The sequence below is a fragment of the Aplidium turbinatum genome, chromosome 1 (genome assembly GCF_918807975.1).
Source record: "Aplidium turbinatum chromosome 1, kaAplTurb1.1, whole genome shotgun sequence".
Classification (NCBI taxonomy): Eukaryota; Metazoa; Chordata; class Ascidiacea; order Aplousobranchia; family Polyclinidae; genus Aplidium; species Aplidium turbinatum.
In genome coordinates this window covers 39,515,967-39,542,784 of record NC_137472.1, presented here as the reverse complement: position 1 = coordinate 39,542,784, position 26,818 = coordinate 39,515,967, and the positions used below count along the sequence as shown (strand labels likewise).

Sequence of the window (26,818 nt, the reverse complement as noted above, 5' to 3'; positions counted from 1 at the left end):
ATTTGTGCTGATTTTGTTTTCTCATGTTGTTTATACCTGTGTATTTGAACAAATGTACGAGGCCTTAAAGGGGAGGGAATGTTACTGCCAATTTTCTTAAGTTAAGCCCTCTGCGTTCATTTGTGACTCGTTTGTTAATATTTGGATTTTTTCTCTTTTGCCGACCACTGTACTAAAAAAAGCCACCTGTTTTTGTTTCTCTTTTATATTGTTTGGCCTCTTTCGCATCTGCGTTTGGCACCTGTGGTCTGTTTTCGTTAAATCAGTAACTTATTAGTCGACGATACAACGTCAGTTTTCATTGAATTATACAACCATTATGACCTATTCGTTTTTCAATAATTGTCAATCCTTGAGAAAGGGAATTCGTAAATTGTACTGTAAATCGATTTGTTTCATTCTACAAAATTGCCTTTCTCTGGACGGTCGCAAATTAAGAAATCTCAAAGTTACCTGTGTTTAAAAGATTGTCTAAAAACGCACATAAAAAGAACACGTGAAAACCAATTCAAATTCATGTGTCGTGTTGTTGGAAGCAATCTAGACAGAAGAAACTGACCAGGCAGTTCAATAGAGCGAAGGTCAACGACAAACAAAATACGTCACTGTAACGTAGCAATCAAATAGACAAAGCGGACGTTACAGTTCTTGTTGGTCACAGCAGAAAACCATAACATGTACTTCTCTAGATTAGAAGTATATGACCATAATATCTTCGTGGGAAAGTTGTAACATAAAATTCCCGAATCCTTTCGTCTGTAGCCTATGTGATGACACCGAAAAAATACTCTTCTGAAAACGTCTTTTCAGGAATTGTATTTCAAGAAAAAATAGCCACAGGCTGTCGAAAAGAGGCGCAACGCGGTACGCCACTAAAAACTTGTCACCACAATACAGATTACTGAGGATAAAAGACGGAAATTTTGTCTAGTTGACAAGCACAAGCAAAACAGTTTTAATATTCGACCAACCTTTCTAACGACAATTCTAAAAATGACGAAACTGACTTGAGATATTTCAAATGCACGTAACCAGCTTCTGTCACGTAACAGTGATAAACATTGTGAAGTAATTCCCACAGGTGTTGAAAAGGATTGTGCAATGTTTTACAGGTGTTACGAAGGATTGTGCAATCTCTGCTCATTTTTTAGTGATATTCCATGACGTAAGACGCCAGGTTAAATAGACCTTAACGGTTTTACGTGATGTTTGATTTGGGGAACGATTGTCTGTACCACTTGTGTTGAAGTTAATTATAAACAGTGATGCGCATTATCGGCGATAATTCACCGGCGATAATTATTGGCGATAAATTTTTATCGCCTATCGTTATAGCTCAATTATTTTTTCAGTTATCGTTTATCGTTATCGCCAAAGGCAATATTTGATTATCGCCGATAATCGCCGATAAATTTTATTTCGGATCAACACACAAGTGGAAAGATCATGAGAAGTAATATTTTTACTAGCCACCTAGTTAATGAAGCTAAAATTGAATACAGATTGAATCCAAATCCAGTAGGCCCTATAACCATTCTCATTTACCTGTGCGACATAGCCTACCTCAATTAAATATTTTTATTTCCACTAATAGCCTACAGTGCCTATATAGGCTATTGTAATTCTTATCTGAACTACTCAGCGTTCTGCCATTGCTTTAATGATAGTGTTCACAAAGAAAACAAAAAAAATTATCAGAAATGATCAGTAAATTACGATAATGATAATTGTTCTAAAACAAACTTGATAATTGTTAATTGATAATTGATAATTGATTGATGATTGATTAATTGATTGATTGATTGATAATTGATGATGATAAATTGGTACCGGTAATTGATAACAAACTTGATAATTGATTAAAGATAATTGTTCTAAAACAAACACGACTAATTTGACAAGCTTGATCGAATTCACAAAAGGCCTATGCACATTTTACTACCAATAACGCTTAAGATTACTGATAAATTTTCAAGCATTTTGTGATTTTTGGAATTTTTTCAATTATTACTGATTTTGCTGTAAACAGCCCTATAAGCAGAAAGCAAAATACAAAGTTTGGAACTTTTTTATGGTATTTTCATTTGAATTAGGCTAATTTAGGCTAGTTATTTTGCCTAGTGCACGTAAGCAGCAGTGTAACTCAATTGATGAAAACATCCAACTGGTACTGAAGGTATAATTATAAGCACGGCGGTTACCTCAGTGGTTTGATTCTGGATCAAGAGGTTGAAGATTCGATACCCACTGCCGCTGTTGCGATTCTATTCATGCATAACTTACAAAAAGTTTTGTCCCTTTACAATATATTATGTTCGATTTTTCGTCATGTTGATGAAAACAGTTCGTGCTGCATGGGATGGGGCAGCGCTAACCAAGAAAAAAAAATCGTTATCGGCGATAATTTTATCGTTTATTGTTATCGCTTTAGGCATTTTTCGTTGATCGATTATCGTTATCGCTTAGCTGAAAAATGAGTTATCGCGCCCAACACTGATTATATAAAGCATGTTAATATATTCTATTCATGTTAACAGTTATTATATTCTATTTGAATAGGCTTAACTGAACATGAACTAGCTGCTAGCCGATCGAAATCGATTTTTAGCTGTTTATGATTGAACCGACTTGTGTGAAAATAAATTCGTTTGTATTACAAGACATGTAACCAAGTCGTTCATATCAAGCATTGTTGTGGGTTTGACACCTGTCAGAAGATATTTCATTTTCTTGATTTTTGAAATTAATAGTCAATTTGCATTAGGATTCGTATGGCATTCAGTCTAAAGCTCTGTTGCAGCTTTGTTGGATTTCTGAATTTAATGTCTCTGTTTTCAGGTGTTAAACATTCTTCTGTTCATTCAACGTCTACCAACAATATGAACACACGAAGATAGAAGAGTGGAGACTCCTAAGCTAGACCTAGGTGGTACCTCTCGTCATAGAAGTAATCATTTCGTTCAGCAGTGGTCTGCTGTTATCAGGACCATAATCTTTTTATCATTTATTTCTCATCACCAAAATATAATAGGAAAAAACCGAAGACCCTGCAGATTTTTGAAGCTTTTCTAATTCTTCACAAAACTATAAAAAATAAAAGCAAAAATTTGTTGCCAAAGTCAAAACCCAGAAAGTTGAAAATCTGTGTTTGTTGTGAAAACAATTTCTTGTCACACAAGATGGAACGAATAAAAATCTTCTTGAAATCAACGAACCAACACAAACAGATGATCCTGACGAAAGGGCGGTAGCATCTGGGTTAGGGTTGACCCACCCGGCCCACCCTATTTCGACGCCTATGGACACTGACAGTTATCTCTGCTTAGTAGATTCAAACAAGTAGTTGTTTTTCACAAGGCATTATGGCTATACAGTAATTCAACTTACAAACATTTAATTTGTTACTGGTAGGAATTTTTCCCACAAAAAAGTCCTTAATTTTTATTCAAAATGGCAACACAAATATAAAAAATCCAAGGTAGATTTTCCCAATCAACAATAGTCTCGTCATGAAGACAATCTTAGTCTTACAATTGTTTCAGTAATCAGTAGTAGGTCAGTTTTCTGTTCAGGTGGAAAAGCCAGCGGACGGCAGCCTCAAACTGGGTGCTGTACTTGTCGTCTTAATTCCGTGTCCTCGTAATGTTGAAGAAGACTGTCACCAATCATCTGTTTCAGGCAGGAAGTTTGACTGGGGTGGTACATCTACCAAATAATACTGCATGAAACAATAAGCTTATTGCCATTTGGTGGAAATCTTAAAATTAAAACCTTGTTCATGTATCCCAAAAATTACCCATAAGTACTTCAACGTCTTACAGGGTTGTAGTGGGCATCTCCCCAGTTAGCCACTACGTGGGCTATAAAAAAGTTTGTTATTTTTTTTTTTTTTATTGTTTTATTATCTTTATTCTGCATTGCGGGAAAGCGGACTTGAGCGCTGTGCATCGGTGTACGCTTTCCGACGTACACCTGACACACGCTGCAGCCGAAGGCAATGTCTGTTTCCGGTTGTCTACCTACTCTACTTATGACTTAAATTTGGTACGGTACTACCCATTACTCGAAATCGATCACTGGGTAGAGGCAATTATCGTAAAGTTTTTTGCCCAGAGAAACAACAGCAAGTGCGGGTGGCTGGAGTTATAAAAGGATGTGGCTAGATCTATAAAGCTAGTGTTGCCAAAGGAGCAATTCTGCTCCAATTTGATAAAATTTCGAAGAGCTAATCAAGAAAAAAATCTTATGACAACATCTGTGACAGAACAAAGCTTTTTCTTAAAACTTCCAAAAATGTTATTTTCAACAGGTAATCAAATAAATACTGCAAAGTTTAGGTGTTCATCCGAATAGTTATTTTTTCTAACATTAGTTTTGTTGTAAATACTGCTAGAAAAGAAAACTAATCAAATTCTTACATTTATCAGGCTAAACAACCAGCAACTCACTGGCTAGAAGCATGATTTTTTGCATGTGTTCATTATTTGATTATTGCATAAATTAAATAGTCAATTTATTCTTAAACCGATAAACATTTTCAGCAAAAAAACTGTTTGGCAACTTTTATGTGATAAAACTCATTTTTGCCCGTAAAAAATATTCCTTTACCAAAAATCCTGTTTTTGCTAATAAAAATCCAGGTGGGCTAGGTTTTATTGAAAAAAATGTTGAAGACTGTCACCAATCATCTGTTTCAGGCAGGAAGTTTGACTGGGGTGGTACATCTACCAAATAATAATGCATGAAACAATAAGCTTAAGAAATATTCTTTTACCAAAAAGCCTGTTTTTGCTAATAAAAATCCAGGTGGGCTAGGTTTTATTGAAAAAAATGTTGAAGACTGGTCACCAATCATCTGTTTCAGGCAGGAAGTTTGACTGGGGCGGTACATCTACCCTGTTTTTTTATAACGCTGACATCTTATAGATAATTTGATGTGACTTCGACTGGGCTAATGGATAGGTCTTATTTGTGGGACCTAATTTATGTGGTAGGCTACTTTTTATTGGCCTAGGCTAGGAAAGTCAGAGTGGTGAAGTGTTAACCCCTTAGCCACACTGAACTCAATATGAGTTAACCGCAAACTATTTCTCTTGCGGTCGACTCATATGTGAGTTTTCGGCAGGCAACATTCTCTTGCGTTTAACTCATATTTGAGCTGTCAACTTGACCAAGCTATTGTGCTAAGCTTCCATTTGAGTTTTAGCTCACATGTGAGTTAGCTGAATGATTTTCTGAAATTAAGGGCATGATATCACGCCATGCCGTCGTTCCACTGCAATAATATGGCATGATCATTGAGTTTGCAACATTACAGTATGGAAAGTTTGAATTAAAATTGCATCAGACAATTTTGTTGTATGATTGCTTAAAATTTGAGGTTTTGTTAGGTAATAATAGAACATTTTGCAATGGAAACATTAACTTCCGAATTGCTCTGCCAGTATCCGTGTGCTTTAGATTTGTATTTGACAAATTGTAATCCTTCACGTTTAGTTCGGCGATATTTCATAGAAGATATTTCGGTGAATAAAACTGACTACAAGGACAACCAAAACAAAGGTGTTGCATTAAGAATTAAAGTTGCACAATGCACATATGTGCAAACAGTACCCAGTTTCTCTGTGTGCCATAATGGTTTGAAGCATATCACAAATGTGAGCAAGAAGACAATTCATTCATCGCACTGGGCTAACAAGTCAGCTACTCTAAAGTATCAGTACTCTGCTGTATTGTGTGACGTGGTGAAGAAAGCACAGGCAACTTTGATCACTCGCTTTCTGATATACATAATGTTTGTAAGTAATTGTACTTCAGCTACCCTACTCAAATTGTTTTACTTTTATTATTTAAGACTTGTTGCATTGCAGCAAGCAATGAATGTCAAATTCACCACCATCAGTTTGATTAGTGCGTAACCAAATGTTAGTTAATGATTACAGTCATAATTAGACAGTAATGATAACAGTCATAGATTGTGTGTGACAATCACCCAGTCAGCAAAATCTGTTATTTTTACGTTGATTCAAAATGACTTTGAATCAACGTAAACGATTGGCAGACGTTGAATTAATGTAAAAGTGACAGATTTTTCTGTCTGGAAAATCATCTGAGACCAATCACACAATGTTTTTGTTTGAAAGAAAAAGGTCCATACTGCGTTGCCGACTTTTACTAATTAATCATGCATTATGCAATGCTTATGTTGACCAGGGTTCGATCTTAGCACTGGTCCTCTGGCCAATGTCTAGTGCGAGTTCCCCGCGGACCAGTACGAATCGTTACGGTTTTGCACTGGTCCGACTGTCCAGTGCGAAAATATCATCGTATTATGTCGTTTGATCGTTTAGAATGCGTGGTTCTCGTTTGCGCTTCTCTTTAAACAACAAAACACGTGATCCGTGCATGTTAAACCGTAAGAAAAAGGCAATTGCAACATCACGTGTTAAATCGTAAGAAGAAAGCAATCGCAACATCACGTGACGGTGTTAAATCGTAAGAAAAAGGTATAATAATCGTAACAACACGTGAGCTCTGGTAGCCTAGTTTCGACCCCAAACCTGCCATACATCTATGGCTGGCAAACGATTCATCTGTGAGGTCAAGAAGGCCCGACACTGGCTATGTGTTTACAAGGCCAGACAAACACACATCGGATTCTGACCCCGTGATCGTCTCGTCATCAGATTCCGATTATGACCCATCATCGGATTCAGAAATTGAAGAAGAGCCCCAAGTAGATTGAAGACTCAACGTAGATTGAATGTCTTGCCTAGATAAACTGTTGTTACTGTTATTGTCATTGTATATTTCCATGTTATTGCCACCATTCGTTATTGTCGTTTTAAGGTGGTTTTTCCTGGGTTGGCCTCGTGCTTCCCACGACAATCTTGTTTTTATCAGTAAACGGGACGGACCAGTGCGATCTCGTGCGGACCAGTGCAAATGGTGAGCCACTGGTCCGGTTGGCCAGTGCAAAAAAAAGTTAAGGTAGAACCCTGTTGACATTCGTTCCAAAAATCTCATAGCTAAGGGATTAAAGGATTGGCACTTTTAAATGTATTAACTCAACACCTATTAAGAGCATGCATTCGTGTATCAGCAAGATATTCAATGCCATGCCAGATGCATGTAAATTAGTTATTTGTTGCGTTCTGCAATTTGGTAATGCACAATGCACATTGTATGCAATTGCAAGTTGCTGTGTGGTATCGCAATGAACACAACGTTACATAATTAATACATAATATTATGATTATACCAACTCTAAACTATTGCCTCACATATAAACCAAAACAGACAAATGTCTGTCTTATAAATCTTTGGCAACTGTTTTTTGATAACAATATATTCACGTCGTATTGTTTAACTTTTAAAGTCATAGTGGTATGTATCTTTATAATATGAAGAAAGAGGCAGTATGTTTGCAAGCATCTGTTGAATAGTGCAATAAAAAATCAGTAGATGGAGTAATTGACTTAGTTGTGCTTTCCTGTTTACAAGTGTTTATTTTTTGAAACACTGTACTCCTGAGAAGTAAATGAAGACGTAAGTTGTATAACATTTTAGGTCACTTTTTGTAGAAATTGAATTTTTATCAAAAGTATGTTGTGTCAATGTCTGTCTTTGTGCAAACTTTGATTTTAAAAACAGCTTAATTTTGCTTTAATTAGTGTTTGCATAGAAATAAAAGATTAAACAATTATTGAAAAAACTTTAACTTGCTTTTCTTAAAAGTCATATTTTAGACATACTTGTTTAACTCAGGTCTTCAATTTCAAAAACACAATACCTCCCAAGAGATTGGCTATAAAAAACTTTATGAATTAGGGTGGTAAATATAAAAGTCATAAATAAACTTGAAATTTTTTTTCAATATGTATATATTTAGTTATTTGCCAATTGATAAAATAGTTGCATTTACCGGCACTAGCAATTACAAGTCAGTGTAACAATCTAAAAGTTACAGCAAACTAGAAAGTAGACCTACTGAAGCTGCTTTCATTTCTGCAATCTTCATTGCTATTATATCTAACTAGCCTATGTTAAAATGTGAGATTGCTATTTATTATGTTTAAGTGTGCAACAATTAAATGTATTCTATTGGCATTTGATAGTTTATAAAAAATAATAAAGTTTTACCTCAAGCCTAAAGATGTATGTTGTTTAATTTTAGTGCAAACTTTGTACAGCCTTTTATTAGAATAATTAATTGCCGTGGTTATTGGCTGGAGTTACTAGTAGGCAGTAGCTGGTAACTAAGACCTCATTTGGAAGTGTAAATTAATGTATATATTTGTTTAGATAAATTCAATTTCTAAGTGTTGTGTTTTTAGGGTCCACGTCTTTTAGGCGCTGACAGTTAGGCGCTGGTCTAATAGGCGCGCACGCTGTGGCGTCTGGATATTTAGGTGCGGAGCACTGTGGCGCCCGTTCATTTAGGTGCTATTCCTAGTAAAGTCTGTAGATTGTATCAGCTTGGCAGGTAGGGGCGTAGGACAATGCTTTTCACACAAAATATTATATTGAACAAGAAAATATATTGTTTTGTTAATGCGTGTGCATTGTTCGTCATGGCTTCAGTGAGTGAAGTTGCTTAAACTGGCAATGCTTTTTCACACAAAATGTTGTATTACACAGAAAAATATATCGGTGAAGCTGCTTGAACCGGAAATGCTTTTCACACAAAATGTTATATTGAACAGAAAAATATGTTATGGCTTCCGTGAGTGAAGCTGCTTAAACCGGCAATGATTTTCACATAAAATGTTATATTGAACAGAAAAATATGTTGTTTTTTTAATGCGCGTGTTCAGCATTTATTTGTTGTTAGTCCAGGTTTGCGCCGGCGAAAGCTTTATCAATAAATTATTCAAGTTTCCGAACATGTATGAGTTCACTTTTAGTTAGGTCAAATAATAACTAAACATCAGTAAGACATGTACCGTATGCTGTACTCAAGCGGGCGGTAGGCTTGAGTGAAGAGTAACTTAGTTTTCCGTCAAAACCCGGACTAGGTTTAATAACGAGCGAAGTCTCTCCATTATGCTTGCAAGGTGTAGCCTATATGCCCTGTAGAAATGTATTCATGTGAACAGTAGTAGAGCGTCTTACGCGTTCTCGTCACATGGCCAATCCATCCCAAACAGAAGTAATTTATATGCATGTCATGTGATCGACGTAGACGCACAATCTTGACATCAAATGAAAGCATACATCTTCAGCTATCCGAAGATGCAAAGCTTTGCAATAAAATTTGAAACATTCTATGTACAACTAGCAACTTTCCAAACGGTATTTTTTCTAATTTCTAAAAAAATTAAAAATTGGCAGAAAAGTATACTTCATTATAATTTTTACTACCCAAGCATGATACAATAATATGAAAATATATGTAGTTTAATCGAATGCCAAAACAATTCTGCACATGAGAAAAAATTTACTTCGTTTCTGCGCGCAATGCTTTAGGAGGTACAGCAGAATGATTATAGAGAAATTTGGAAAATTTTAAGCAAAAAGTTTACGTAATTTAGCCTACAGTCTTTTTGATCGAGAAATTCCAAAGTAAGGGGTTGCCTAGCCAGTTTTGACTGCCAATTCCAATGAGTGAAAGAAAAAAAATCCACTGTGTCCCCATCTTTAAGAAGTCCTCATCTGATAACTGCACCGCCAAAATATTTTTTTTTAATTAGCCAAAAAAGGACAGGCAAAGACTATGGATCTGCCATCATTTACATTATTTTTTTGCTTGAAATAGGCTACCTTTTAACCTTGGACGTAGGGATACTTCCTTGGTCATCATGGCAAAAATCCCAAGACGTGTGTATACGTCCGTAGTCGCGAAAGAGTTAACTAAAAATGAACTCAATAATGTTCGGAAGCTTCAATAATTTATTGATAAAGCTTTCACCAACGCAAACCTGGACTAACAACAAATAAAACAATAATAAATCAATAAAACAACAATATATTTTTCTGTTCAATGTAACATTTTGTGTGAAAAGCATTGCCGGTTTTAGCAGCTTCACTCACTGAAGCCATGATATAATTTTCTGGCAAGCTGCCAAGCTGATACAATCTACAGACTTTACTAGGAATAGCACCTAAATGACCGAGCGCCACAGTGCTCCGCACCTAAATATCCAGACGCCACAGTGTGCACGCCTATTAGACCAGCGCCTAAAAGACTTGCTCCCTGTTTTTATTCTTTAAATAAAAACAAATTTCAGGATTGTTATTTCTAATGAGAACACTTTATATAAAAAGAAAATGGTGCAAACCTTTATTGATAATATGGTTATTCCATGTGTGTTTAAAAATAAACACATGATAGGTCTGCTGATGTAACTTGGCAATTTATGTTTGTGGTACCGTACCTCATACAACAAAATGAACTTTCTACCAAAGCTCTTAGCAAACTGCTAAATTGGTTATTAACTTATAACCTACTGAGATTTATTTCATTTCTTTGTATCCAGGTGTTGTACATGTAGTTTTGAAAATAGTGTACTATGAAACATGGTATGAAGTAACTGAAATTGGACTAAAGAGAAGGAATTGTTTTGTTTTGGGCATAAATGCCTATTCTCCCTTGAAATTTCATCTTTTCTTATGTGTTGTAATGTTCAAAATCATTGTTAATGACTCAACTAGGTATGAAAGTTCTTATATTATATTGTAGATTTCATTGTAACATTACAATATATGTGTATATTGTGTAATGTGTATGGATGAACTGCTCCTTTTGGCAGAATTTTTTGTACCAAAATGAGAGTACCGATTTTGTTTGTTACTATTCATTTCTTTGCTTGGCACAAAAAAGATTGCACCATAATTTACTAAGCAAGGTTAAGAAGAATGCCAACATGAAGTAACAAAGCCTATCATTTAGCTAGTGCTCATTGCATTTTTCCTAACTTAATTATTACATTTGTTACGCTTTCTACAATTTGTATTTCACAGCAGACCAACTGAGACAAAAGGTAAAGGGTCTGGTTGGTTATTCAACTAGTTTATCTTCAAGTCCCACATCTAATCGAGGGGATGGTTCAATACTCGCATCTTCGTCAGTTGGTGAAATAAGCATAATTTCAAAACCGGCAGTCTTACATGAGAAAACTTATGCTAATAATGGTAAGTTACCGTGTACCGTAAGCTTTTTGTTGAGCTGGCACTGAATTTTTTTATGGAATTGTTTTTTCATATACTGTAAAACAAATGTTGAACATTCTTTCATGTATCTTTTCAGCATCAAAACCCCAAGGAAATCTTGATTTTGCTTTACGTCAAAAACAACATTTGAACGCCGAAGAAATTCGAATACTTGCTAAAATCGAAGAGCAAAATAGGTAAACGGTTGCATTTTATACGCCACTAATGCTTTCGTTAATAATCATATTTCTAGAACCTTGTTACTGTATTTAAAAGCTCCAAATGCGTTTTTGTGCTTGTTGCTGTGCAATTATTGCTTAATTTTATTTTGCATTTTCAGACTATTGGAAGCAGATCGAAAATCTTTGAAGTCTGTTTCTAGTGAAAGTGGAGGTCCCTGTGGACCATCACGTAGAAGCTCCAATGGATCAGTATCTCCAACCTCCGTTTCTATCCACAGTGCTGCATCAAATGGAAACGACAGTGTGACATGCTGTTCTCCTGAATACAATAATAAGACTTGGAATGTTTGGGGTAAAATAGTGAATGACTGGGATGAATACAAGAAAAAGAATGGCAAACAACTTCGGGTAATTTATTCAGAAAGTTTTGTAGATAAATCCTATGAATAATAGCTGATTACTAATAATAATAAATAAATCCCAGATTGCTTGTAACCTGAGGTATATAACTGTTTTTTCTAGCTTAACTATACCACGATGACAATGTTTTTATTTATTTCTTGCACTGTGATTTCATGTAAAATGTCCGGTTAAGACCTGCTAAGTTCTCTTTTGCCATTGCATTACGTTCTACCCTGCCCAGCTCACTATCAAAGTCTTAGATTAGAATGCTTGAGCATTGAGCCGCTTGATATTTAAGTTTTTATTGAACCCAACCAGCAAATCAGCTTTTTACATTGACAGTGTTTCAACATCTGTAGACGTTGAATCAATGTAAAAAATGACTGATTTGCAAGCTGAGTATGTCACCGTTTCATAATTCGCATTGTAACATGCAAAATGCAACATTTTAATTTGTTGAAGCTCTGCTATGATTTTGAATGCTAATTGGTGATCATGTTGTGTAGCAGTTCTTCCTGCGATCAAAGCTGATTGTTGGCCAAATGTTAAAACGGTTGTTTACATTGTCTAACTTTGCCACCGGTCATTTAGGAAATGATTCGCTGTGGCATTCCTGCTCACTTCAGAGGCTTGGTGTGGCAGTTGCTTTGCAATGCTCACAATTCTGCATACAAACAAACATACGCAGAGCTCATCCGACAAACATCTCCATCTGAAAAGCTTATTAAAAGAGACATTGCTCGAACTTATCCTGAGCAAGAGTTGTTTAAAGAAAAAGGTGGAATAGGACAAGAGACTTTATTTAATGTTATTAAGGTAAGCATCAAGCACTTTATACAAGTTTACCAAACAAAACTAAGATTCTGCTTTGCTTTTGTCCCATTTTGAGTTTAATTTTTTTTTTATTGTACAATTGGCAGGTTCATCAACAAAGTAATTGTTTTTCTGTGGTAGTGTCTGGAATGTGTTTTTCAGTTTGGCTGTATTTTTCACCATTACACGTTAGTCTCAATATTTATGTGTTAGTACTGTTGACATGTTAGCAAACAAGACCGAGGCGAGCTTTCTTTCTTTTAATGATGACGTAATTTCGATCAATACCGACTCACCATGTTTCTTAGGCCTACTCACTGGTGGACAGAGAGGTCGGCTACTGTCAAGGTAGCGCTTTCATTGTTGGCCTCATTCTTATGCAAATGCCCGAAGAGGAAGCATTTGCAGTGTTTGTTGCTCTCATGAAGGACTACGGACTTCGTGAATTGTTCAAGCCATCCATGGCCGAGCTCGGCTTGTGCATGTACCAGCTTGAGAACATGCTGCAGGTTAGAGATTTTTGCAGCGAAGTTATGTTCGTAATCTTGCATAAAAGTTTAATTATTGCTTCGTTATATTTCAAATTCAAAAGATAGTGTCTTGTTGAAAGCTGTTGATTTAAATTTGAAAGCTATTTTGGATTCTTTGGTGTGACTTTTCACTTTTGAAGCTCAATGACATGCTCGGGTGTTTATTCGTTGCGTCGTCGTTTTTAGTATTTTGTTTCAGAGCAAGTAGGTATGACGCGGTCAGAATGACTTTTTCCCGAACGACGTGATCGATATGCTAACCCCACCATACTTGATTGCCGCGAGGCCATAATGACTTTTCACTTTAATGAGTTCAGCGGAAGCGCAATGAGTTCAACCTGAATGAACACTACACGAAACACAAAAAACTACACAAGCGCACTCAAGTTCGTTTTCAATGTTAACACCTAGTTGATAATATGTTTGTTGGCACCTTGCCTACAAGTTAAAACAGGGTTTGATTAAATGGAACCACGAGGCATGCATCTATGAAGAAGCGAGATGCGGGATTAGGTGGGGGAAGCCAGACTTTCTCAAGCGTACAACATACGCACAGTTTTTTGCAGACCTGGGTTAGATTGTGATAGATTCACTACTTTAATTTTTCAACGTTGCAGATACGATAAAAGACGTGTTTATTTAAAGAGATTGTTTTAAAGGTCATTACATAAAATAACCTTAGGCGTCGTCTGACTTGAACTAGCTTCATACCTGACCAGTGAAATTGGTTATCGGTTTAAAATTTAGACGACCTTTTTGGCAAACACACAAGGAAGTTGAAATTTTCTTAAATCAAGTACAATAGATCAAGTTAGGGTTGAAGCGATTTTTTCCATTTCGACAATGTATATATAATATTATCTACTTTTTAATGTATTTTTTGATATGTCCTATTTTATTTCGAATTAAACTTTAATTTTTCAACGTAGTCGCTAGTGCTTGATGTGTCTTTTTGTAGAATATAGCTTTTATGCCACTTGAAAGAAACAAAAATGTTACGTATCTTGAGAAAAATCTAAAGTGGTATTTACCATTTTGATTAGTTGATAACCATGTACAGAATATGCCATGTCCTATGGTTGTATTTTCGTAAGATGTTGATGGCTTGCTGAAAGAGTTAATACGCTGTATTGTTACATGAGCGTACATCGGCTTAATGTTATTGCATTAATTACTCTATTAGGCATATTTTATTGCTTCATGCTTTACATGATAAGTTTTTGTATTCTTCTCCAGACTACTCTTTGCAATTCAGGTTTCGTTTGTTGGCAGTTGTCGTCCGTTGATAAACATAAATTTGTCTAAGTTTGTTAAATGGTTTATGCATTACCTCTCACTGTTAAGAAAGAAGACAGGAAGTGATGCAAGTTCGAGTGATTGAAGTCATGGCTACGTCACGAATCACTATTTTATTCGCAATGATGAACTTGCTTAATTCTCTACTGCGCATGAGCATTGTAATGCCACGATACATACCAATTCAATATCGAAACTTCTTACTACAAATTTTACTTTGTCCATTCACCTTTAGTCTCGCCTTAGATGTTTCACCAACGTAAAGCTCAAGATTATTTTTTCGAGATTATTATTTTTTTTAAATTTGCAACCACTTTTTCGTGTTGCCAATTTCCGTGGCTACGTGCAACACTATTTCAGTGTCAGTGGAAAACGTGCAAACTGCTTTCATTACTCGAATCAGTGTTGTGGCGCCGCTAATGATATCAGTTGACAGTTGTAGCTTCTTTTCAAAGTAACATAGTTATTGTTTTCCAAAATCAAGCAACCATCTACGCCTCATTGTTTCTTATTTACCAATCTATTGATCCATACACTCCTCCGCTCTACTTGTAACCGCCGTTTTGCATATGCGATCAAACTTGTTTACTCGCCCTACGCTTCATGAGACTACATCGTACCCGCTCAATCGGACCAATCTCCTTTGGTCTCGTTGTGCTTCGATTGTTCGCCGTGCGAGTTTGCTTGTAGTATACTGATGGCATTGTGGCATTCCTATCGAATATCGCGTGGATAAGTGGAGAATATCAATGTAAAGAAGATGTTTTTAACCCTCGCTCCTTGTGTCAATGTAATTCAGAGCCTTTCAACGTCATGTAGACTGGGAAAGTTCATCTGAAATGAAATCAAAGCTGGCGTTGTTAAAAATGTTGTGAGGTTTCACGTTTCAGTGATGTTTACTAATATTCAGATAATACGAAACCAAGGAACTTCCAGAAATATTTGATAAAACTACCATTCAACGTTTTATAGGCAGAGAAAACTTTTTCTCGAACCGTAGAAAATTTTATGATCAGATCACCGCTTCAATGCGTGATGAAAATCTACAGATAAATCTGCATCAGGCATTGCAGAGTGCAAAAACAGTGTTGCAGAACGCGTTTTCGAATATTAAATTCTCATCAGTGCAACTACGTTTATGAACACAATAACAACGGTTAAATTTAAACTCAATACAATACATTACAAACATTATAAGGACATATTCTCAGTGTTCAATTGAATACTAATAAATCCAGAGACATCCGAAAATCACTTCCCGCATGCAATTCCAGACCGACATTACTCGCTTAAGGTTTTTTTGTTAAAACAAACTTAATGTTCAAAGCAAAAACAGTCATCACAATGAACATCTACCGAAGTATACTAATTTACAGTACTTAGATAAGCAATGAAAATTAATAGACGGTTATTATTATTATTATTATTAATATCACTTCAATTTGGTTTCAGTGATTATAATACAATGTAATACAGTAGCGTATCCAATTTTGAACATTAAGTTTGTTTTAACAAAAAAACCTTAAGCGAGTAGTGTCGGTCTGGAATTGCATGCGGGAAGTGATTTTCTGATGTCTCTGGATTTATTAGTATTCAATTGAACACTGAGAATATGTCCTTAAAATGTTTGTAATGTATTGTATTGAGTTAAAATTTAACCGTTGTTATTGCGTTCATAAACGTAGTTGCACTGATGAGAATTTAATATTCGAAAACGCGTTCTGCAACACTGTTTTCGCACTCTGCAATGCCTGATGCAGATTTATCTGTAGATTTTCATCACGCATTGAAGCGGTGATCTGATCATAAAATTTTCTACGGTTCGAGAAAAAGTTTTCTCTGCCTATAAAACGTTGAATGGTAGTTTTATCAAATGTTTACTAATATGTTGTAGAAAACACGTTTTTACCATTAGCTCTTTAAGTGTTATGGTTTATCAAATTCATAATGGTATTTATAAGGCCAAGTTGATTCAAAAGGCCGTTTTAGAAACTAAAATTTATTTACTTTGCGATGTATTGCAGGAAACATTTCAGTCTTAAGTGGCCAGGTGATGCTTTGCCAAAGCTTTTTGGTTAATTGCATTGTAAAAACATATAGACTTCTTACTAGTTCAAGATGTCTCGCGTTGCAAATTGCAAACAAATGCTGCAATGTAACTGTTTTTCTTCATTACTGATTCGATTCTACCTTTTAGCGTTGTGGACTTTCAGCCTAATTCAGTCGCTCTGGTTTAATCTACGTCAAAGCGGAAACAGAACTTGAATGCAGTGCTAGTTTGGCCTTGTGCTTGATATGGAAGTTTACAACTCAGTGACTTAGAAAATCCATTGACGAGTCGTTGCCTCGTGGGCGTCGTTTGTATTTGTTTGGTTAGAATCATGAAACTCGTCATCCGGATAAATCTATGGCATGCCTGTAGGGACTTAGTGTTGAAAGTATTTTGCTGGAGATATTGCCTTATTTTTTGCTCCATCATCATCATCTGCGGATTCACATTAGTTGGGTAATTTTACCGCAGCTACACCTTTTTTCCTAAATATCTGCGTGGTTTATTTAGTTATGAAAGTTTCGTGTTATTATCATGAAGGTGCTATAGTTATTGTATGTGTTCTCGTTGAAGTGGAAACTTGTTAGAAACCCACTTTCCTACACAACTACAATTCACCAATACGCGCATCATCGATTTGTGCTTGTAAAGCTGACGTCACGTATGCTGCTGTTTGGGTTATCAGCGGACCGTGTGACGTCTGAAATGCAAAACAATGTAAACACGTTTCATAAAGCTCATGCATCCCTTCATTAATCATTGACTTTATTTAGGATCATGCACCTGAATTGCTGGTACACTTCCAAGCCCAGGCCTTTCACACATCCATGTTCGCTTCTTCATGGTTTTTAACACTTTTTGCAACTTATTTCGAAGTCAATCTTGCCTCAAGAATCATGGATGTGTATATATCTGAAGTAAATATTACTGTGTGTGATTGGATTGCTATTTTCTTGGATTATCTTCAATTTTTGCTTTTTTAATAGACTGGGAAGAGTGGAATTAAATGCAGTACCGGTAGGCCTATAGAGTTCGGCAATTTAATATCATTTCAAGTTTTGCCTTATTTGCATCGTTTTCTTGGTAAATTACATTTTCTTTTTTTTTAACGAAAGCTTTATATATATTGAAAATTTGATCAAAAGCTTGTTCGTTAAATTTTGTGACTTATTCTCACAAGCTTGGTAAATGACTGCCAAAAATCGCTGCTGAGTTTGAAAGAAGGTTTTTTCTAAATTGCACAAATCATATAACCTTTTATGCTTTTCATAACTAGGGGATGGAAATAATATTTCGAATTGGGCTTGCCTTGTTGCTCAGTAGCCAGACCAAGCTAATGGAATTGGATATGGAAGGAATGTTGAAGGTAACTACCAATTGCAATCGACCCTTGCACTAACACCAGTCCATTTTTATGTCGACTCAATGTTGACAGTTATCTCTTGTTAAAGAATCAACTTTTCACAAATCTGGTAATTTTTAGCAAATAGTCGCTCATTCGTTTTCTACCTGTTTAGTAAACAATATCTCTGTCCTCAGCATATCCAGAAGGAATTGACCGTCTATTATAACAAAGAGCCAGACTTGCTCTTTCAGAAGGCTTACTCACTCGTCAAGTACAACCCGAAGAAAATGAAGAGGTAACAACATGGATCTTAATCAAGTCCAATTTCCTCTAATATCATTGCTTATTCTATCAACTGTTGTGACACATAACTAATTTAAACGCATGTTACCTAACCCTCCATTAGATGATGGGCACAGAATGGGGGGTTGACTTGCGTTTACCCTTACTATGTGTTGACTAGGATTTTTAAAGGTTGTCATTACGATAAATCCTGCAGGTTGGAGAAGGAGTACATGACCATGAAGGAACGGGAGCAGGAGGAGCAAGTTGAGATGCGTCGCTTGAGAACAGAGAATCGACTCTTGCGACAAAGAGTGGACTCACTTGAAACAGAAAATGGGACTCTCGCTGACAAACTAATTGAAGTGAGTTAACATCTTACTGAAAAATAAGTAGTCTTGTTGGTAAGTTTGCTTTATATTCAATGAAATTAAAACTTAAAAAGTGTTAGGCTATAACATTAGGTTCCCCAGTAGATATTATATATATAAAGGTAGAGCTTGGACGTTCAGCATTAGTTAACCATTTTTCAAGATCTTTTTCGTTGTGAACTGAAAACCATGCCTAAGCTATGTTGCTTTTTGTTGATAACTTTAGCTGACATTTGATCATTGCGTTTGTTTTTTGCACACAGGATCGAGTGAACCGAGCGCTTGAAGCCGAGGAGAAGATTATCATGGGAAAGGAACTTAGCATTGCAAAGCGCCAGGCTATGCTCAGCCAGCCAACGTCACCGAACCCCCACGTGGTCGTCACAGTTGGAAGTGGTGGGTATTGTTGAGATCTAACCAAAAGAAGTTGTCTTTTAACGTTGCTTCAACGATAACGAAGCGACCTAAAATGGATAATTTTGTCTTGTTAAGATTTTATTTATTCTGTTTCGGTTTGTATTAAAACTATACTGTTGACCTAATGGTATAGTTATAAGTCATCGTTCATGGTGAGATATTCCTTGATCATGACTTCGTGATTCAGGTAATGCAAGTGAAGCAGCAACCAAGACCAATCCCAACTACTCGGAATCCTTCGTCGCCCAATTGCAGCAAGAGCTGGTGCAGTCGAAAATGCGTGAAACTGAAGCTGCTTCACAAATCAACAGATTACAGGTGCTTGATTTTTATCATTTGAACACAAACGCTTATTCAATATTTAGACCGAGTCGCCGCCACTGCCCAAGGGTGGTAAAAGACAGAGGCCCTCGACCCCTGGTGTGGCGAAGAAGGTTCACACGAAGAAGAAAATATAATTTAACTTAGACTTTACGTCTCATTGTTCAGGTTATTTCTGGAAGCGATTGAGAGTTATTTTGTACTCAATGAATTGTTAGTGAATTGTATTTTGAACTTGGTGAGTCAATTTGAATGCTGATTCACAACCTTTAGCTTCACTTTTTGTGACAATTTTAGATTAAGATTTCACAGAACTACGTATCATAACAGTGACGAAGTCCTAGGTGCGAGTGCTCTGCACTGCTGCACAGTGAAGATTATGTAAAGTGCCAATATAAGTGTAAAGGGAAATGAACTCCTTTATGTTTGGCAAATGAATGTCTGAAGTGATGACGTTTGCAGACGTCGCCTTGTTTGTCATAGTCATGCTACTTTCTAAGATTGCTTGATTGTAGATTGAACCTAACTGAAATCGATAGCTATTTGTTTGTCTGTTCGATTGAAATACGGTTTGCTTTTTATGTTGACAAATTGTTTTGTTTTTTACATGAACACAACGTTTAATATTGTTGAGCTAATGTCAAATATGTTTTTTTTAACTTGTCAATGTGTGGTTAGTTCGTGCGCTTTAAATAAAATCTGTTTCCACCTCATGTAACCACGCGGTCTTTTATTCTGGTCTATTGTTTACCCGGAAAGCTGGCTTTTACGGTGGTTTCTTGGTCTATAGCCCGGCGTGATTCATTCTATTCAAGGCTGTTGAAAGATTTAAGTTAATTACATAGATGTCTCTGCAAGAAATTGAGCTTCGACATAAAAATATAATTTTATCGAAATTTTACTCTGGAACTTGAAAACAGCGGTTAACAATTAAGTCTCAGAATAAGCATTCACTACTAGCTTTTTCTGTTATAAAAAATTAGATTCTCTTATCGTCCCAAAGTGAAAGTGTTGCCGAAATACAGTATATGGAGGAGTTCTTAAAAAGTAAATATTTATCATTAGCTAATACGTTGACTTGACAAAAACACATTGGGTTGTTCGTGCTGTTTTTTCTGTTATGCTTCAATTTAAAGTAGGTGGTAAAATGTTATAAAATGTAAAAAGTTATGAACAATGAACATGTATATGGCAGTACTTCGGAACGAAGATAGCAGTTTAAAAATCACGTCATTTGCAAACCCTCTTATGGCTAAAAAGTACAATGCGTGACTGGCAGGCGCGACCGCAACGATAACATGTAAAGCCTGCCACCGGTAATGACAGAAAATTTCAACGGTTTTGTCTACTGCGACGCTTTTCCTCTTGGTTGGTGATACGCGTTTTTCTTTATGCTTGGAGACGGTGCCATGCGCACATTGCGCAGTGAGCCTCCACGCATCTCTATCTTTTGCAAGGTTAAACCTATGTCAAGCGTCCAAGTTGCATAATTTCAGTGATTTTTTGGGTGTCTTTGAAGCGCTTCCTGGGGGCGCTTCCTATGTACATTACAACTTCGTAAAAGCTGGAAACTTTTTATTAGCACTGAAATATGTCAAATCTTTGCAGGAGAAAGTTTGTGATCTTGCCGAGAAGAACAGAGAGCTTACTGACCAATCCAAGGTGACTTCCCTACAGGAAGAACTGATCGCCGCCAAGTTACGCGAAGCTGAATGCAACGGAGCTATGAAAGAACTCTCACATAAGCTGCACATGCTGGAGGATAATTGGCAGGTATCGTGGAAATCGTTTGAAGTTACACTGTATTGTTATAGGGTCATGTTTTATCAACCAATGGGTTAAAATGGCACCCTCTTCAATTTGACTGAAACTTTGGCACATATGATGTTGAAAAATCTGTTTCGGTTGTTGCAATAACACAAAGTTTTTGACTGAATATTTCTCGAAAACAAAAGATACTACTGCGTTAGTTTTTGTATATGCGGGAGATAATTTCCTGAGCTATTATTTGCATCTTTCAAAGTTTTGTTGTGATCTGTTCCACAAGGCCAATTCCAAGGTGTAAATATTAGTCAAGTCATTGCCCCAAAACGGAGTTAAAATGAATACAGAATTTTTCTTCAAAAATCCCATTGCAATGATATCTCATGTGTTGACATTGGTGAAGCGGTTGCTGATATATTTAATTTTGTGGAATTTGTCAAAAAAGTTTAAAGAGGTTTTAAAACGTTGTATTTTGGGTTGAGTTGACATGGAATGACGTCATAACGTGATGTGGTCTATAGATTGTCATGGGATTTACACTGTGCCAACTGTCACTGATATGGGCATTTCCTTCAAGCACTCAATGTTGATATAGTTGAAATGATGTTTTCCATCAAGCGTAAAACTGTGATCACATATCTCTCGTGGTAAAAGTCATAAACTCACTGTACAAGCAAAATTATTTAACGTAGCATGCCAGAAATGTTTGCTTTAATTAACTGAATTTTATTTTCTGTAAACTTATGGTATGATGTCACGCAAAACAAATACATGACGCTATCTATTGGGCCTTTAAAGAGAGGTCTTAACCCTTTGATATTGTGATGCCAAGTCGTATTTGCAACAAGCTTGTTTTGTATGTATTTACTTTATAAGAAACACGAGCGTATATAATATTTGTTTTCGTAGAAACACATGAACAGAACAGCAGCGACACGACGCACTCTGCTTCTATCAAAATCTGGCAACACGAGCAAGGCGGCACTCCAGGAGGTCCAAGAGGAACTCATGTCGGCCAAGTTCCGAGAAACAAACCTCATCGCACAGAATTCCGACGCCCGCCAGAAGCTTCTCGAATTAGAGACTGCTGTGAGGAACTGGGTTATTTTATAATTCTATTGACTTACTGCAACTGCAAAACTAGGAAGCTTTTTTGAGTTCATTAATTCAGTGGATTATGTTGGTAACAAAAATACTTTGGCTCCACTGCAGCGCGAATATTACCAACAATGGCGAGTTCAAGACTAAGACAGGAATATATTATTGAGAAATTAACCATAAACTTTCCAGGCAAAGTGTATTAGCGTTTGACCACTCCAGATGTTGCTTATTCCAATTTTTCCGGCCACTTCGCAGCCTCATTGAAATCATGAAACCTCATACGACTTTTTGATTTGAAACTTTCATACTTCGAGTTAATTGCTTTGTCATAAACACTGCAGCTTTACAAGCTCAATAATTCTTTATCTGCTTCCAGAACCACATTTGTACTGGTCAGTTGAGGCGTTCAGAAGAAGAACGCTGCAACTTGAAAGAAAAGTCTCGAGTAAGTGCTGACAACGAAAAAGCTCTCAAGCAGGAACTCATGGAAGCGAAAGCTCAAATTGCAAACATGGAAAGTAAAGTAAGTGGGACTTTCCCAGAGGGTATGTGTGCTTTGTGAGCGAAGATTGGAGTTGAAATATGCCCCAGCGTTGATATTGCATCATTGGTTGCAACGTTAGTTAGTGTGGGAAACTGGCTTTTTTGGTTATTTTTTCAACTTAATTCAATAGACCTGTATTTACTACGTAAACAAGATACTCGCATTCATCCATTCGTTTATTCGATTTTGTAAGTTGTAATTGTGGAGTGGACCCAGCTTGAGTAAAACTGCTTTGGATTAAAAGTGAATGTAGTCAGTGTGTTGCTTGAACACTGAACTATCTATTGTCTGAACGTGCTCCTTGTTTAAAGACAAAATTGCTCATTTCTAGAACCAAGAGGCGTTGATAGCACTTCGAATAAGAGAAGCTGATAACACAGTTAAGATTGCCGAATTGGAACAGATCATTTGCAACTTAAAAATGAAAGTAAGTTTCTACACCAAAAGACTTTTTGCATTGCCACGTGCAACTATGGTGCGTGATGCAGTAATTCTTTTAATACGTGCAGTGAGAGCTGTTTGTTGATTTTTTTTTCCTTATCAACTTCCGTATGATTCTTGCTCAATGAGATCATTTGACGCGCGGTCGGTCATCATACCAACCACCGGGTTTCAGCACTCAGCAGCTATGTGACATTGAACGTCTAATCGGTTAGCAACGGCTGATGATAAATTGATTTGTGTGTAATAGATTTGACTTGTATGACGAAAATATGGATTGAAACGCCTGTGGGCAGCTGTCAATCAAATCAAATTTAAACACATTTTCAGAAAATCGAGGAAATTGAATCTCTTCAAGCGTCGGCGCTTCCCTCATCTCCGTCGAACGATTCGGCAAAAATCATCCACCAGCTGCAAACGAAAGTTCTTAAGCAGCAGCGACAGATCAATCGTCTCCGGCGACAGACATCAAATCGCGACGTCGGTTCATCGTCGGGCGACGAAGACGACGCGAACTCGGATATTAGTGACGATTCAGAGTTACTGTTTAACGCTACCATCACTGAAGACACGACGCTCGATCAGAGCCTGGTTGAGAATGAAATTCATAGCCCAGCTATTGGTAGTGGTTTGTTTTCAGTTGAGCCAAGCAGCATGGTTGCCAGCGATCCCGAACCGCTTGAAGGTTTTCCATCTGGCGACGTTTGAACAGTTATGCTGGGAAATGACTTTTTCCCTTCAAAAACATTGAATTGGAATTGGATTCCAGCTATCTCGTGTTTCCAGTCGCCTTAGATTGAAATGTGCCCATCGTGCAATATCTGCATTGATTATTTCATCCTTTTGATCTTTTCTGTGACCACTTTGTGCATCGGATATTATTAAAGTGTCGAGCATCAACGTGTGATCATACAGTATACTGTAGAGTTCAATCACGTATTTCACTCAAAATGCGTGTGCTCATCAGTAGCGTACGGTGACTGTTTTTTTGTGTACACTTTATTTGAGCAGGCTTTAAACACACGCTAGGTTTGCAGTTTACTCAGTAGCTGTTCAGATCATATCAAAATAAACTGGTGATGTGATATGTAGAGTCACTGTGCAAATCGAGCATGTGTTTGAAACTTTCAAAAAAATGTCAACACCCAAAAAAATGGTCACCGTACGCCATGGGTGTTCACTGTTCATACTGTTATGCCAGACATACGAGTGATTTAATGCATGTGCTGCGTTTCATTATGTGGAGGAACTCTTGAGCTTTATTGGCTTCATTGATCTGTCACAAAATTGACTTTATTCGTTTCATTTCTTTAAAGTGCTTCCGCGATTGAGTGAAGATTTTCGTTATTGTGCCTTGTTGATTCTTTCGTTTACATATCATGGTGTTGTCTGCGGCAAATACTTGCAGTTTCAATGCAGTGGTGTCCAACCTTGGTGTCGTTATGAAACTCTGAAAAGATTGCAGAGTCATTGAATTTCTACCAAACTTCACCTGGAAATTATTGAACGTAAAATTCGAGATGACATGCCACTTTTTTCCGTACATTACCCAATCAGCTTTTTTGCTTTGATTTAGCGTCTGCTGACGTCAATTATTGTAAATGTGACTGATTTGCTGGCTGGACGACAGAGACTGCTCTGTGAATTATTATTACAAGCAAGATATCCAACATCTTTATTCTAATGAAAGGAGAATATACGATCTCGAAGTTGGGAACGTCTGTCATATAACTAAATGTGGAAACGATGTGTTTTTTGAACGACGCTGCTCAGTATTAATTCCGATTGGAGATCCTAGATTATGTTTTCGAATAGTACTTAGTTGTCATTCACCTTGTCATTTTGATGCTTATCATTGCAGATTTTACACTATTTGATAATTTTTTTGGAAAAGTTGATTGACTTATATATCATATTAACTCTTTAGTCTGTTGTGTTTTCATCTGCGGCTGAGATTGCATTTGTGTCTGCCATTCTAACTTGTTACTAAAACGATTGTCTGTTTGAATCCTCGATCCGGGGTAAAAATTCATTTAATTAGAAGGCATAAGCAACAACAGTGAAGCCATCACAGATTCTGAAACTCCTTTGGCGAAATGGGTTGCAGACCACTCAGCAAGCCTGTCTGAACTTCCACAATTGAATTCGCTGTGATGTGCAGACGATATTCTAATATGCAGTATTATTGAAGTTTCGAGACTAATTTCATACATATTTTTCATCCGTTCAGTTTATATTACCCAATATACACCATTCATGTCATGACGATAGCCACGGTTTTGTTTGGAAGTATTCACAATTGCCTTTTGAGCCAATCTTCTCTTAAAACAGATAAACCTGAATTTGTTTGGAAGTATTCACAATTGCCCTTTGAGCCAATCTTCTCTTAAAACAGATAAACCTGAATTTAGAAGATTTGCAATGGATGGGTTATCAATCTTTGACTCAAAGCTCAATACAAACCTTGTCATTGACATGAAGTCGATGGAATATCTACTTGAAGAGCTTTTACGGGATTGGCTAGGTATCCATCGTCAGATGTATTTAAATATACATTCTATGGTATTCTTTTAAAGTCAGTTCGAAATGAAACCAAACAAATCAGTCAGCTCATAACTCAAATCTTCTAAAATAATCCAGCTACAAGACAACAAAAGTGATTGGCAACTCTGGCCATTTTAGGTTGTCGGACTATTGACCTTTTAAACTGTCTCAATTGTTTGGTTGATTTAGAGTCTTCATCCTCGGACTGACAAAGCATTTGATACCCTGGCAATTTCACATAATTGTAGAGCAGTGGTTCTCAACCTTTTTAACGCGAGCACCAAAGGGCCGCCACAAAAGAACAACGGTCTGCTACTATAAACAACAACAAAGCAATTTAATGTGAAACTTAATTTTGACCTAATAAGTTTTCCAAAAAGAGGAGTAATCTTGGAAGACGCAGTAAGCTACGCAAAAGCTGGTTGAGATGATGACTCGACAATTGGTTGTGTTATTTTCAATCATTTTGTCGAAAAGTGCTTCACCCATTTACAGTACATTGATCCAAATACAGAGGCATTTTTAATGCGTTAGCTATAAAGCTAGGATCCTCTGGGACTCGACTCCAAAAATATAATAGATGATCACATTGGTAGACTATCCATTATCCAAGTGACAGATCCACATCTGACTGCAAGTCTAGCTGAAATCCTTTATTAGAATATTCCTGACAGTCTCGCAAACTTGTAGAGCAAGGATCTCAAACACGCGAGGACGTTTTGGTGTGGCACGCGATGCATTTTTAAACTTTCAAACAATTGCAGTGCATATTTTTTTTATAGATCTAAAAAGGTAGCCCAAACTTCACTCTAAAATTGCTCAAAAAAGAATCTGAAAATGCTGAGAAAACTTTACACGACTTTTGTTGTTTTGTTAATACAAATTTGTTGATTTTACTGGAAATTGTTTTTTGGGGGCTCATTGTTTGTATTGTTTCCTGACCAGTTCTAATTTCTCTCGGAGGCCCGGATTACTAGTATTCATTTGGCCTTGTTGTAGTAGTTCAGTTTTAATCCCGTGATGTCTCCCTTACCGAGGGTGGCCGGATTCACCTCCAAACGCCGCAACCGCCTTCACGTCGATCTGTCTAGCGCGTCTTCTCTTGTCAAGCCAACCTTGCTGCTTTCTTCCTGAATTTGCCTTTTCCACTTTGTAGAGGCTTTAAACCACTGAGGCTGGTTACCGAGACTCACACAGTGAAGTTTCCTATAGTTGTTGCCAGGGAACTATTCCTTCCATTAGGTGCCGCTGAATGGAAAGCAGT

At 36.8% G+C, this 26,818-nt stretch overlaps 1 protein-coding gene across 2 annotated transcripts; it reads left to right on the top strand.

The window, feature by feature from the left end:
• Positions 1 to 10,486: 10,486 nt before the first annotated feature.
• Positions 10,487 to 26,459, top strand: LOC145778773 (EVI5-like protein). Of its 2 annotated transcripts, none has more exons than XM_082590353.1 (17): positions 10,487 to 10,653; positions 10,963 to 11,133; positions 11,249 to 11,348; positions 11,492 to 11,741; positions 12,327 to 12,551; positions 12,857 to 13,057; positions 17,198 to 17,341; positions 17,701 to 17,790; positions 17,964 to 18,064; positions 18,269 to 18,416; positions 18,686 to 18,818; positions 19,027 to 19,157; positions 20,769 to 20,933; positions 21,834 to 22,013; positions 22,402 to 22,548; positions 22,901 to 22,996; positions 23,341 to 26,459. In XM_082590353.1, exons 1-17 carry the CDS (start codon positions 10,641 to 10,643, stop codon positions 23,716 to 23,718), a joined length of 2,673 nt encoding a protein of 890 aa, XP_082446479.1. In that variant the 5' UTR covers positions 10,487 to 10,640; the 3' UTR covers positions 23,719 to 26,459. The 2 variants fall into 2 exon arrangements, with proteins under 2 accessions (XP_082446479.1, XP_082446488.1); XM_082590362.1 differs by having other exon boundaries at positions 10,963 to 11,145; positions 18,686 to 18,827.
• The last annotated feature ends 359 nt before the right edge of the window (positions 26,460 to 26,818 follow it).